Source organism: Populus euphratica, unplaced genomic scaffold (assembly GCF_000495115.2).
Source record: "Populus euphratica unplaced genomic scaffold, PopEup_1.0 scaffold27.1, whole genome shotgun sequence".
Classification (NCBI taxonomy): domain Eukaryota; kingdom Viridiplantae; phylum Streptophyta; class Magnoliopsida; order Malpighiales; family Salicaceae; genus Populus; species Populus euphratica.
In genome coordinates, this window is record NW_011499899.1 from 1,009,634 (window position 1) to 1,022,180 (window position 12,547).

The 12,547-nt window shown below is 34.2% G+C and overlaps 1 protein-coding gene across 1 annotated transcript; it reads left to right on the forward strand.

Moving 5' to 3' along the window:
* The first annotated feature begins 569 nt into the window (after positions 1–569).
* Positions 570–2,246, forward strand: LOC105132544 (annexin D8-like). Its single transcript, XM_011036112.1, has 4 exons — positions 570–1,190; positions 1,311–1,532; positions 1,650–1,739; positions 1,891–2,246. The coding sequence occupies exons 1-4, from the start codon at positions 750–752 to the stop codon at positions 2,125–2,127; spliced, it is 990 nt and encodes a 329-aa protein (XP_011034414.1). The 5' UTR covers positions 570–749; the 3' UTR covers positions 2,128–2,246.
* The last annotated feature ends 10,301 nt before the right edge of the window (positions 2,247–12,547 follow it).

The following is a 12,547-nucleotide window of genomic DNA, read 5'->3' on the forward strand; positions in this document are numbered from 1 at the left end:
CTACGGTTTCTGTCTATGCAAGTACACTCCCCTCCTGCCTTTCAGTTTTGCCCGAATAACAATCAAAAGCACTTTTTTTTTCTTTTTCCTTTCATAAATGGACTGTTTGAGGTTTGCTTTTAAACTGGTGAAACCTTGTTATAATTTATAATTGCTTTTGTTAGACTATTTAACCTTCTGATTAAAATATTTTAAAAATAATACAGACTTTGGGAAAAAAATACAAATTACCTCAGAGAAAAAATCATTCACTATCTATCTAGTTTTCACTACAAGTATGAGAAGGATAGAAGTCAATACGTTCAGATTGAAATAAAATTGTAACTGATGAAGGGTTAGAGAGATTACTCTAATCTTTTCTTGGGTTCTTATCCTTTTTACTAAATTTCCATTCCTATCTCTTTTCTTGCATCTATCTTTTCCCTGATCTCTCGTGATAAATAGAGTGTGCATAATGATTATTTTATCTCTTTTTTTTTTGTTATGAAAAAGAAAGTAAAATGTTTACATCTACTTAACTCAGTTATAAAAAAGAAAATAATTTTGATTGAAGAAACGTTACCAATGGAAGAAAAAAAACCCAATGTTTACGGCATTGTCAAAAGCATGGTAGAAAATGACAAATCCGAACAGCAGTCACCATGAAAAGATAGATCCCTTCCTTGTCCTCCAAGCCTTGGTTGCATTTAAACAAGTCAAAAGGGGGTCTCTTTGTTTACCTTGGAAACCAGAATTCTGACGCTTCCGCTATGGGTACCAAAATCTTGACCTCTTCTAGCCATGGCTTTGAGAATGAATGCAAAGAGATTCATGATTCTTGGGGAAGGTTAAACCACTTGGTTCGATCATTGGCTGGCAGGTCCAAGCTTGAAAGGCAACAGATTAGAGAGACTTACAAGGCCATGTATGGAGAAGATATGGTCATTCTTCTCCAAAAGATGCAATCCCAAAACGGATCAAAAGTATGTGCAGCTATATATAGGTGGATGATGGACACACATGAACGTGATGCTATTGTTGCGAGGGAAGCTTTTGGAGAAGGTGATGTTAACTACAAGGTTCTTGTTGAGATTTTTGTCGGGCGAAAATCAAGTCATATTCTTCTCATCAAACAGGCTTATTATGCAAGATTCAGAAGGCATTTGGACCAAGAAATTATCAATCTTGAGCCACCCCATCCTTACCAAAAGGTAATCTTGTTCAATCTTAAAGATTATATCAAATGATAAACAAGCCCCGGATTCAAGAATAGGAATAGCATTTTCTGTACGCGCTTGATATCTGTTGAATATGTTGCTATGGTTTTGAAGATTCTTGTGGCGTTGGCTACATCACACATGGCACACCAGGAGGATGTTAGCCAGCATATTGCAAAATGTGATGCTAGGAGGCTATATGAAGCAGGGGAAGGGAGTTCACAGGGAGCCGTTGAAGAAGCTGTTGTGCTTGAGATTCTGAGTAAAAGGAGCATTCCACAGACGAAATTGACCCTGTCTAGCTATAAACACATTTATGGACATGAGTACACAAAGGTAAAGGGTGAGATTTTTCTTATACTTCATACCATCTTTGGCCAAGAAATTAATTGTCTGCGTTTAACAGTCATATTTTGAGTTTATGTGTTCTTTTATTTGGACTCTGTTTTGCAGTCGCTCAAAAATGCAAAGTACATGGAATTTGAAGATGCTCTTAAAGTAGTCATGAAATGCGTGTCCAATCCACCTACTTATTACGCAAAGGTAAATTTGTTATTCTCTCTAATGTTTTTAATATATAAACATTACTGGTGCAAGATTTTCCTCTACTTTCTCATTTTCTGGACAAGATTTCAATATTACTTGCCAATTGCCATTCTATAGTCCCCCTGAATAAAAACTCACGCTGTTTCAGGTACTGTATACGAGTATTAAAGGGACAACAGCAGACAATGGTGCCTTGGCTCGTGTGATGATAAGCAGAGCTGAGGTAGACTTGCATGAGATACGAAGTATTTTCAAGAGAAAGTATGGGATGGAACTGAAAGATGCAATATGTGACAGAATCCCATCTGGGGATTACAGAGATTTTCTTGCTGCTATAGCCTCGACCACTACTATTATTACAAGCCACAATTCTGTTTCTCTCTAGTGGGTGGAGCTATATGTAACAAGATTCTAAGTTTTAGCTTTTATTGATGTGCAATTACCAGTAGGAACTTATTGTACATTTGATTACTTTATAACGTGAGGAACTAAGGATCCAAAACAGTGTCTTATGTCTTTTTTTTTTTGATTACCAGTAGGAACTTATTTCTTTTTTCTCTCTAGATAAGTAGTGTGGGCACATGTGACATCTATATGGTGTATTAATTTGCTTACTAAATATACCATCATTTTTAGAAAGGTAAAGGGCAACATTAAGCTTCCAAAGGTATTTCCATGGTGGCTCGACTGTTTCTTGCCTTTCTGCTCAGTGCGGTATGCGGTGTGTTTAAAACTATGTTTTGTTCCAATAATAATTTTGAAAGTGCTTGGCTAATCAACACACACCATGATTTTACATGAGTCTTTATAAAAACTCTCTTGAAATCTTAATTAAAAAAAGCTATAATTTATAGTTTTTTTTTAATTTATATTTCTAAATCATAACCATAAAAACTACCCCAAACACATACTTAATTTTGTGGCTATGCAAAAGCATTATAATGTTTTCTATTATTCCTTTAGAACTTATTTTTCTGCTAACTCGTTTAGTAGGTTAAATCTCTGATCACATACCAATACCATAATCTACACCATTAAAGGAGGGTTAAACTCTGTAGAGGAAGGAGAGAGCCTCAGAGAAAGAAACTGCGTCTCATGGACTGAAATTGGTCTCTTCACCTTTCAAGCAATGTTGCTTCTTTAATTTAATGGAAGAAGGCACATGGAAAAGTGATTATAATCTCCACTTACCTTGATTTGTCATCGCTTGATTTACTTTACACTGTCCTGTCTAAAACCATGGTTGTTATCCTGATTTTGTTGCCATCTCTTTATAAAAGTGAAGGACCTCCTGGTGGCCACAGACTTAGCTTACAAGATTTCAGTTATTAGCTTTTAACTCGACTTTAACATCTCAACATGATACTGAATCCTGTTTTTATTGAAGTAGCTGAAGGCTTAAAGGAGATACAGCCAAATGGAATCTGCTGTCATATTGATCATATAAGATTAGTTGAGATTGAGCTAAAATTTGTTTGCTTAAAATATTTCATAAAAGATTAAAGTGAAAGGAAGGAATCTATTGACAATGACTCGGAGTGCAATGGGCTGATGGTGAGTAGTGTGTCACTTGCCATTTTCTCAAGGCTGTTGTAATGCTCTTTTCCCTCATGAAATAGATTTCTCAAGGTAATTATTACCCCAGAAGAATGACTCTAGGTGTCTGATCCATATCCTAAAAGTTAAGATGTGCAACTTTTCTTCTTCTGCATAAATGTCTATGCAACGTATGCATTTCTATTGTAATTCTTGGCTGTCCATATCATACATAGAGAACAACGTAATTTCATGATCATAATAGAGAACATATCATTATCTAAATCGGTCAAGGAGGATTTCAAACATATAGAAAAATCAAGCTGTAATTTTAAACTAAATCGGGACCTAATTGTATTCTATTATACCTAAAACTAGAGAAACAATATGGATTGAAGATCAAATTACATAATTATTAGACAAATCTATATAAAAGTTAAGCCTGGGGGCATAATTAGATTTTTAAAATGCTCATTTGGTTTAATTATGGGCCAAATTAAAAGTTTAATTATGTTTAAAAATTAATTTGGGTCAAATTAAAAGATTTATTAAGTGAAAAGACTTAATTGTACTTTAAATAGGTCAAATTACTTTTAATAGGGACTTAATTGGTGAAATATTAAGTTTGAAAGCCAAATTTAAACTTAATTGAGGAGATTAAAATTTTAGAGGACCAAACATTAAATTTTTACATAATCGATTGGTTGAAATCAGGGATACAATTGCAAGAAAATCAAAGTTTAGGGTTAATTAGAGGCTAAATTGAAGAAATTTACAGCTAAAGATGTTTTTTGAAAAAGACGCCGAACTTTAAGAATCCATTTGATTGAAATCAAATGTGAAATTGAAGAGAATTGAAAGTTTAATGGTTAATTGAGGGTCAATTTGCATAAATCCAAGACCAAGAACCAAAATAAAAAAAGGTGCTAAAATTCAGGGCTAATGTTAAAGTTCGACAAGGGTAAAATTACATAAAATTAAAAGTTCTATGCCAATTAGAGACGCAATTGAAAGAAACTAAAAATTGAAGGACTAAATTGAACTTGGCCAAATCCCTAAATTTAAACCATAACGCTAAAATGGTGCTGTTTTGAAAAAAAAAAAAAGACGATGCATCATCTGGTTACTAATTATCATCTTTTTTTTGCCTGAAAAGACTGTTTGGGTGGTTACTATTCAGATGTATTTAATGCTACTTCTCCATACTAAATCGGACAAACCATACACCATCATAATAACCTGACATTGTACTACACCCTATAGTAGGTGTCGTTGACCAACTACCCTTAAGGTAGCTACAACGCCACCCTAAAGCCAACTCAAGCAACCTTTAATTGTCAACTTTTTCCGTTAATGATTTTATCTTTGAGCCAATGATTGAGATCTTTTTCAGTTGAATTAAAAGCCAAGATTTATCTCCAATAAAGAAAAAATATCCCCTTTCCACCTTTTATAAATAGGGGTGGATTTCAGTTATTGAGCATGAAAAAATTAGGTTGCAAAGTTGACAAAAAAATAACCCCCTAGTTTGTTTTTGCCATTATTGCCTCTCTTCTCTTCCTTCACCGCTTCTTTAGCCACCACCACCTTACACATGTTGTGATAATCAGTGGAAAAACACCCTTGTAACCCTATCACTAGCAATTGACATCTCCACTAGCAGCTCTACCACTAGCCAATCACTACTTCCAAGCTAGGTAGTCTTCTTCTCCCCTTTTCTTCTTCCCCCCTGTCATGGTTATAACCACTTCATGCAAAATTCATTCTGTATGAAGCGGGTAAAATAATGAACATGGTCACTAGGCCAAGCCAATGACCATGTGGGTTTAGGATGGACCCGTTTCAGCCTAGTCTAAATGGTTAGGCCGAGTTTAGCCTAAAAAAACATAAAAAGGAAAGGTTATTAGGTTGTCAGTTGACCCAACTCAACCGAGTTGGACCTGTTTTATCTCAGCCCATATGGTTGCATCGGGTTCAATCACGCACAAAAAAAAAGAAAGGCTATTGGGCAGTCAGTCGACTAACCGAGCTAGGCTGGACCTTTTTCATCTCAGCCGAGATGGTTGGGCTTGATCCAACTTAAGACCAAAAACATAAAAAAAGGATAAGGTCTATTGGGTTGTTAGTTGGCCCAACCCGATTAAGACCTGCTCAGATGGATGGGTCAGGTCCAATCTATTTAATAAATAAATAATAGAATAATCTAATAATATTAAAAAAATATTTTTATAAAAAATAGAAAACATTTCAACAATATTCAAAGATATAATGATGATGGTAAAATGTTTTTAAGTGTAAATTTGTTAATATTCGCTAAGCCTAGATGACCATTGTCGAAGAATACAGTTTTGAGAAGATATTTGACAAATATCGAATAAAACACAAGCACATAATTAAGTACTATTTAAGTATGATGAATTGAGACATTTTATTTAGTTAAGTAATTTTATAATATTATAGTTTTAAATCATTTTCTCTTGTATTCCCATGTAAATTAAATTCTTAATAAATTTCTTACAGACAACATCATTAATTTTGTTATTTCAAAATCCATATCTTATTGAAGCTCATGTTTTCCAATTACAAGATGAACAACTCATTACGTGGTTTAAAGCATAAGTAAGTATGCAATAATTTGTAACTCTAGTAAGAATACATTTATTTAACTTTTTTCATTTATTATTGTTATTAAGTAATGAGAATGAATAGAAATAGTTTGAATTGGACCAATTATATGAATAATTGAAAAATCTCTAATTCTTAAAATTAGAGTTCATGTGATTTTATGGTTAGAATGTTAATTGGGTTGTTGATTATGGTTTATGATAATGCATGGAAATAATTTGAATTGGATCAATTGTATTAATAATTGGAAAACTGCAAATTCTAGAAATTAAATGTTAATTGAATTGTTTATTATTGTTGTTGGTTTATGATAACACATGCTAATAGTTTGATGGAGTTTTATAAAATTGTGTTGAAAGCTATGTTCTAAGGATATTATAGAAGTTGTGTGTTTGGTATAATAATGGACACGTGAAAAATTAAATAAATGATATAAAAAATTGATGTCCATATTACATTATGTATTATAGTTGGTTTGAGAATGTGATTTTTTGTATTTTTGAAATTTTTTAGGTAGGGTCTTATACAGGGAAAAAGTTTCCTAAAGTTTGTTAAAAATAGATAAATGTCCTAAAACAAAAACCTATAAACCATATACTAGGAATTTCATTGAATATACTTAATTATTTAGTTATATTATTTAAAAGTCGAGAAAAAGTTTAGGATTGAGATAGAGCGATTCTGTTTTTTTAAACCGTAGTGTTCTTGAGCATGTAACGCAATTAAATGCAGATCATGAAGAAACACTTAATGCACATATTAACAATTGCATGCTTGTTGAATACATTTCACAGATATGATGTTCCATCTATTAAAGATCCTAATTCTGGCAAGTTTATAGCATAATGAAAACCAGATTTAAGCATGTAAGAAATTCTCCCCCCCTCACAAATAACATTAATGAATTAATAAATTGTCTACATGCCTTTTCATTCATTCATTGATTTTTAGGACCACAAATATAGAAGCTATGCACATGATAACATTAATGATGAAAACATCAATGAAAGATCCTTTATTTCAATGGATCCATCTTAAAGAGTATCTTGAATAGATATAAGTGGTTGAGACTTAGTGAGGGAAGTTTAAGGTTACACACACACGCTTTTAGCTTATATTTAACTGGTTTTTTAATGATGTAAACTAATTATTTTACAAAAAAGATTATAAGGAAAGATTTCAATTGGGATGAGGCTAACTCTAGGGTGGCCAAACAAGTTTAGAAAAACCACAACGCAACTAGGTAAGTTTTAACATGTGAAGCTTATATATTTGTTTTTTTTTTTTTGTAAAATTGTATTTTTTTTATATTTTTCTAGTTTAAAAAATTTCTAAACTAAGTTGCATGATTTTTGGTATGATGCACAAACCTATACAAAGAGATATGCCAAGTGAGATGATTTTAAGGTGTAGAGGAATTCTAGATCTCCCCACATCACTAAGACTAATTGGAAGAGATATCTAAAGTTTTTAACATCATAGTGTTTTAAAAGGTGATCATGGAGGGGGTGCTCAAATAGAAACAAAGAGACTCATGGTTCCATTAGCAAGCATACTGATGGATCACTTCTTTTTATGAACCATACAAAGAGCTTGGTTTATTTTTAAGTATTTTTCTTAATATATTAGTGATTATTTGTCACGATGTTTAACTAATGATTTATTTTGCAAGCTATATACCTTGAGTGTGAGTCAACTCTGATGGAGTTATCTATGAAAAAATACATACAGAGAGAGGAGAGATAAAAAGGTTGTAATAGTTTGTGGACAACCTATCTGATGATAGACATAAAGAGTGTTGTAGTTTGTGGATAGCTGAGCTAAAGTGTTTGTTGTAAGTAAACTTTGAACATTTTATATATTTTTTTGACTAATATTCTTTTATTATAACCTTGAATCTTTTTTTTTTGTAGGAATAATATAACACTGAAATGCATGCCAAACACTAAGAGGATCCTTCAACCCATTCAAAATATGATCCAGACTTGTGGTTCGAGGTTGGAGCAACTGTTGGACCCGATATGAATTAGATTTATGATATCTCTATGACTATGAATTGAGATATAAGGTCGAGTTGTAGTGTCTCAACCATATATACCCCATGATTCAGCCTGGGGTAGCCATCACCAACCATTTAGTAGTTGGTTCAAGTATAAATTACTGTTGTGATAACAGATTTGAAGGCTGAACTGGAGATGCAATATGAATAACAAAGTAGGAAGGAATGTGAGGAGATGATGACATACCTATCGTGGGGTACGAGCCGGCATAACGTTGTCTGCCTATGTTAGAGGCTCTTTGTCGTGCCTCCCGTGTGAGGTGTGGTGTGTTGGAAAGTTTTTTGGATTTAATTATAAAATTATGATTAATGTTTAGGAGTCGTCACCTAGTATTATAGTCACTAGGAACCTATGATCTGCGAGAGTCTAAGTAAGGGATTGGTTGTGCAAGAGGAAGACGCATCACTCCTAGTGCACCCTACCTAAAGTAAGCTGCATTGTTGTTTGATTGTTTTTTTTGAGTCAGGTATCTGTTGTTCTTTTCTAAGGCTCAAGGTAGATTTATCTTCGTGAGAGAGTTTCTGCCTTATTGGATTAAATCCTAACCATTATAAAGTCTGAATTTTAGCATCATATTTATTTATATTTTGTATCTTTAATACCTGAGGGTGTACTTTATCGTGTAATTTTACACCCCACAAATATTAAAGTCTATATCTAGATTAACAAAAGATTGGAAAAAGATTTTTGACATGTTGGCCAAATTCTAATGGATAATTATAAACTGGTTACGATATCTATTTTTGGATTTTTTAACATGAAAAAGATACAATTTATGTTCTTTTATAAAAAATATGCTTGGAAAAATTTTAGGATTTAGTTGTATGCAATAATATATATATTTTTAAAATAAAAATTGATTTAAAAGTTTTTTGAGATTTTTTTTGAAAATGTTTTGAATTTTTTAATAATTTCAGGGGAAACCGAGTATTTTAATACTAGATTTATATTTTACAGTGTAAATATACAACCCGATATTATGCAAAATTGGTAGAAAAATATACGAGAAAATCATATTTTTTTAAATGATTTTGAATTTTTTTATTATAATACCCCCCCATATATATATAATTCATGTCCTGCATGAATAATAGGACATGAATTATATTTCACGCCTACTGTTCATGCCGTGAATAGGAAAAAAGAAGAAGAAGAAGGAAAAGGAGAGGAAGGGTGGCTTACTTGGCTGAAGGGTCGTGGCTGCTGTCACTGTTCTGGCTAAGGACTGTGGAAGAGTTGGTGGCGCTCGAAGGAGTGGCTGCTGCTCATGTTACAAGAGCTGCTGTGGTCGGTGCTGGAGTTGCTAACGGTTTGAGCTGTTCAAGTCACTGCTATGACAAGAGAGAGTCACCACCTCTGCTGCTGTTTCTTAGGCTGAAAGCCCCTAGAAGAGGTGGTTGCTGCCTCTACTGCTACTGTTGAGGTTGCGGTAACAGAGAAGAAGGATGATGAAGTAGGAGAGAGAGAGGGAGTCGCAGTGGCTGCTTGGTGGTTATACCAGCTTCCTATGGTGGAGCTGGTATTTGTGGTGATGTGTACGCCGGGTGTGTTGGCCTTCTCACTAGAGAAGGCAGCTGTGGAAGAGGTGGAGAGAGAAAGAAAAAAAATAGAGAGAAGGTGGCAGAAACTAGGAAGAAGCTAATTTTTTGGCTTATTTTGGACCCAATTTTCTCTCCCTTCAAGCCATGAAATCCACCTCTATTTATAGAAGGTGGAAGAGGGCAATCTTGTCTACACTAAGGAAAACTTTCAGTCCTTGATTCAGTTGGGAAGGATTCCAACTGTCGACTCAAAGTAGGTATCATGAGTTGTAAATCTGCAGACAAAAGCTGATTGAGTTGGCCTTTTTAGGCTGTCACCAAAGATGATGTATTGTCATTTAGCCTGAACTGATTACATGGGGTTGTAAAGAAAGTGTTGGCAATCCTTTTCGTATAAGATTTGTCAAATTTGGAGGATGTTAGGTACATTAAATACAGCTACAAAGTAGGTAACCGGATCAGCTTTTTCAAAGAAAAAAAATAATGAACAATACTGATTCCTGTTTTTGCCAAAGTTCATTTCAATCCTCTCTCTTTCAATTGCTTTCAATTGGACCCTAATTGACCCTAAAATTTTTTATTTAATGCAATTAAAGCTATAATTTCAATCAATTAACTTGGTAAAAATTAAATTTGGTCTCTTAAAATTCCAATCTTCTCAATTACACTAAAATTAGGCTGCCAAACTTAATTTTTTTTATCAATTAAGTCTAAAATAAAATTAATTTGACCTATTTAAAGTATAATTAAGTCCTTACACTTAATTAAATCCTTTAATTGGACCCAAATTAATTCTTAAACATAATTAAAATTTAATTTGGCCCGTGATTAAATCAAATTGGCCTATTAAAAATTTAATTGTCATTGGACTCAATTTTTATGCAAATGTATTTAATAATCATTCAATTTGACATTGAATTTGTATTTTTCTCTATTTTTGGGCACAATAGGGTACAATTAGGCCTTGAATTTCCTCAAAAAATTGCTACTTGATTTTTTTCTATTTTTGCAGCTCTCTTTGATCTGCTTTTTTTTTTCTTTCCACATTGTCATTTTTTATTTTGGTTTTTAATTTTTATTTTGAAAAAACTAATTTTTAGGGAATAACCCAAAATTGGGTTATGACAGTTGTTCCCCTCTTTACAATGTTTATGATATAAAAGTCTCGTAAGAGACTTTAGATAGTAAGCGTTGTAAAGAAGAAAAAGAATGAGATGATGGATTCATTAGATTAAGAAATGATGAATCCTTTTAAGGGCTAAAAAGCGCACTCAGAGTAAAAAGTGGAAGATTTTTCTTTTGAGAATTTAGAGATTTTGAAGTGGTCGAATTGTAATGAGTGACTTATATAGGTAAAATTTTAAAAGTTCTTTTTTTGAGGTGGTCTTACTATAATAGGTGACCTACCTGGGTGAAAAATACAAAGATTTTTCAAAGTGGTGAAAAATGCAAAGATTTTTCAAAGTGGTCTTGTTGCAATGGGCAACTTACCTAGGAGAGAAATACATACATTTTTCAAAGCGATGAAAACTGCAGAGATTTTTTAAAGTGGTGAAAAATACCAAGATTGTTCAAAGTGGTCTTGCTGTAATGGGCAACCTGACCAGGAGAAAAATACAAAGATTTCTCAAAGCGATGAATAATATAGAGATTTTTCAAAGTAGTGAAAAGTATGAAGATTTTTCAGAGCGGTGAAAAGTACGAAGATTTTTCAGAGTGGTCTTGTTGTAATGGGTGACCTACCCATAAGAAAAATTTAAAGATGGTGAGAAATGCGAGGATTTTTTAAAATGGTTTCATTGTAATGTGCAACTAGCCTAAGCAGAAGATTTTAAAGGTGGTGAGAAATGCAAGGATTTCTCAAAATGGTTTCATTATAATGGCCAACCGGCCTAAATAAAAGATAAAAAGAGTTTTCAAAGAGGTTTGATTGTGATGAGTGACCTACCTAGATGAAAATAAAAAAGAAATATCTTGAAGAGATAACATGATAAAGCTCGAAGGCGCATTATTCAAGAGATGGAAGCTCAAAGGAGCATTTGAAAAGAGATAGGAATCGAATGGTAACAAGGGCTGAAAAGCGCACTTGATAGGAGGTAGGGTTAGAAAACACACTACCTGAGAGTGAGGGCTTAAAGGCACACTTGAATGAAGGTAGGGTTAGAAAACGTACTTCCCAAGGTGTAAGGGCTCAAAGGCGTACTCGAAAGGAGGTAGGTTAGAAAATGCACTACCTAAGATGGTCGAGAGCTCTAAGGGAAACTCGAAATAAGACAGGGTTAGAAAATGCACTACCCAAGGTGTGAGGGCTTAAAGACGCACTCAAAAAGCAGTAGGGTTGGAAAATGCACTACACAAGGTGTGAGGGCTTAAAGGTGTACTGGAAAAGAGGTAGGGTTAGAAAACACACTATCCAATGTGTAAGGACTTGAAGGCGCACTAAAAAAGAAGGTATGTTTAGAAAACACATTACCTAAGGTGTAAGGGCTCGACGGTGCACTCAAAAGGAGGTAAGGTTAGAAAACGCATTACCTAAGATGGTCGAGAGCTTTAAAGGGAACTCAAAATGAGGTAGGGTTAGAAAACGCATTACCCAAGATGTGATGTGAGGGCTCGAAGGCGCTGGAAATGAGGTAGGGTTAGAAAAGACACTACCCAAGGTGCGAGGGCTTGAAGGCGCACTCAAAAGGAGGTAGGGTTAGAAAACATACTATATAAGGTGTGAGGGCTCGAAGGCGCACTTGAAATGAGGCAGGGTTAGAAAAAGCACTACATAAGGTGTGAGGGCTTGAAGGCGCACTTGAAATGAGGCAGGGTTAGAAAACGCACTACATGAGGTGTGAGGGCTCGAAGGCGCGCTTGAAATGAGGCAGGGTTAGAAAATGCACTGTGTGAGGGCTTGAAAGCGCGCTTGAAATAAGGCAGGGTTAGTAAACGCATTACCAAAGGTGTGAGGGCTCCAAGGCGCACTCGAAAAGAAGGTATGGTTAGAAAACGCACTAGAAATGAGGCAGGGGTAGGAAACGCACTATCACTACACGAC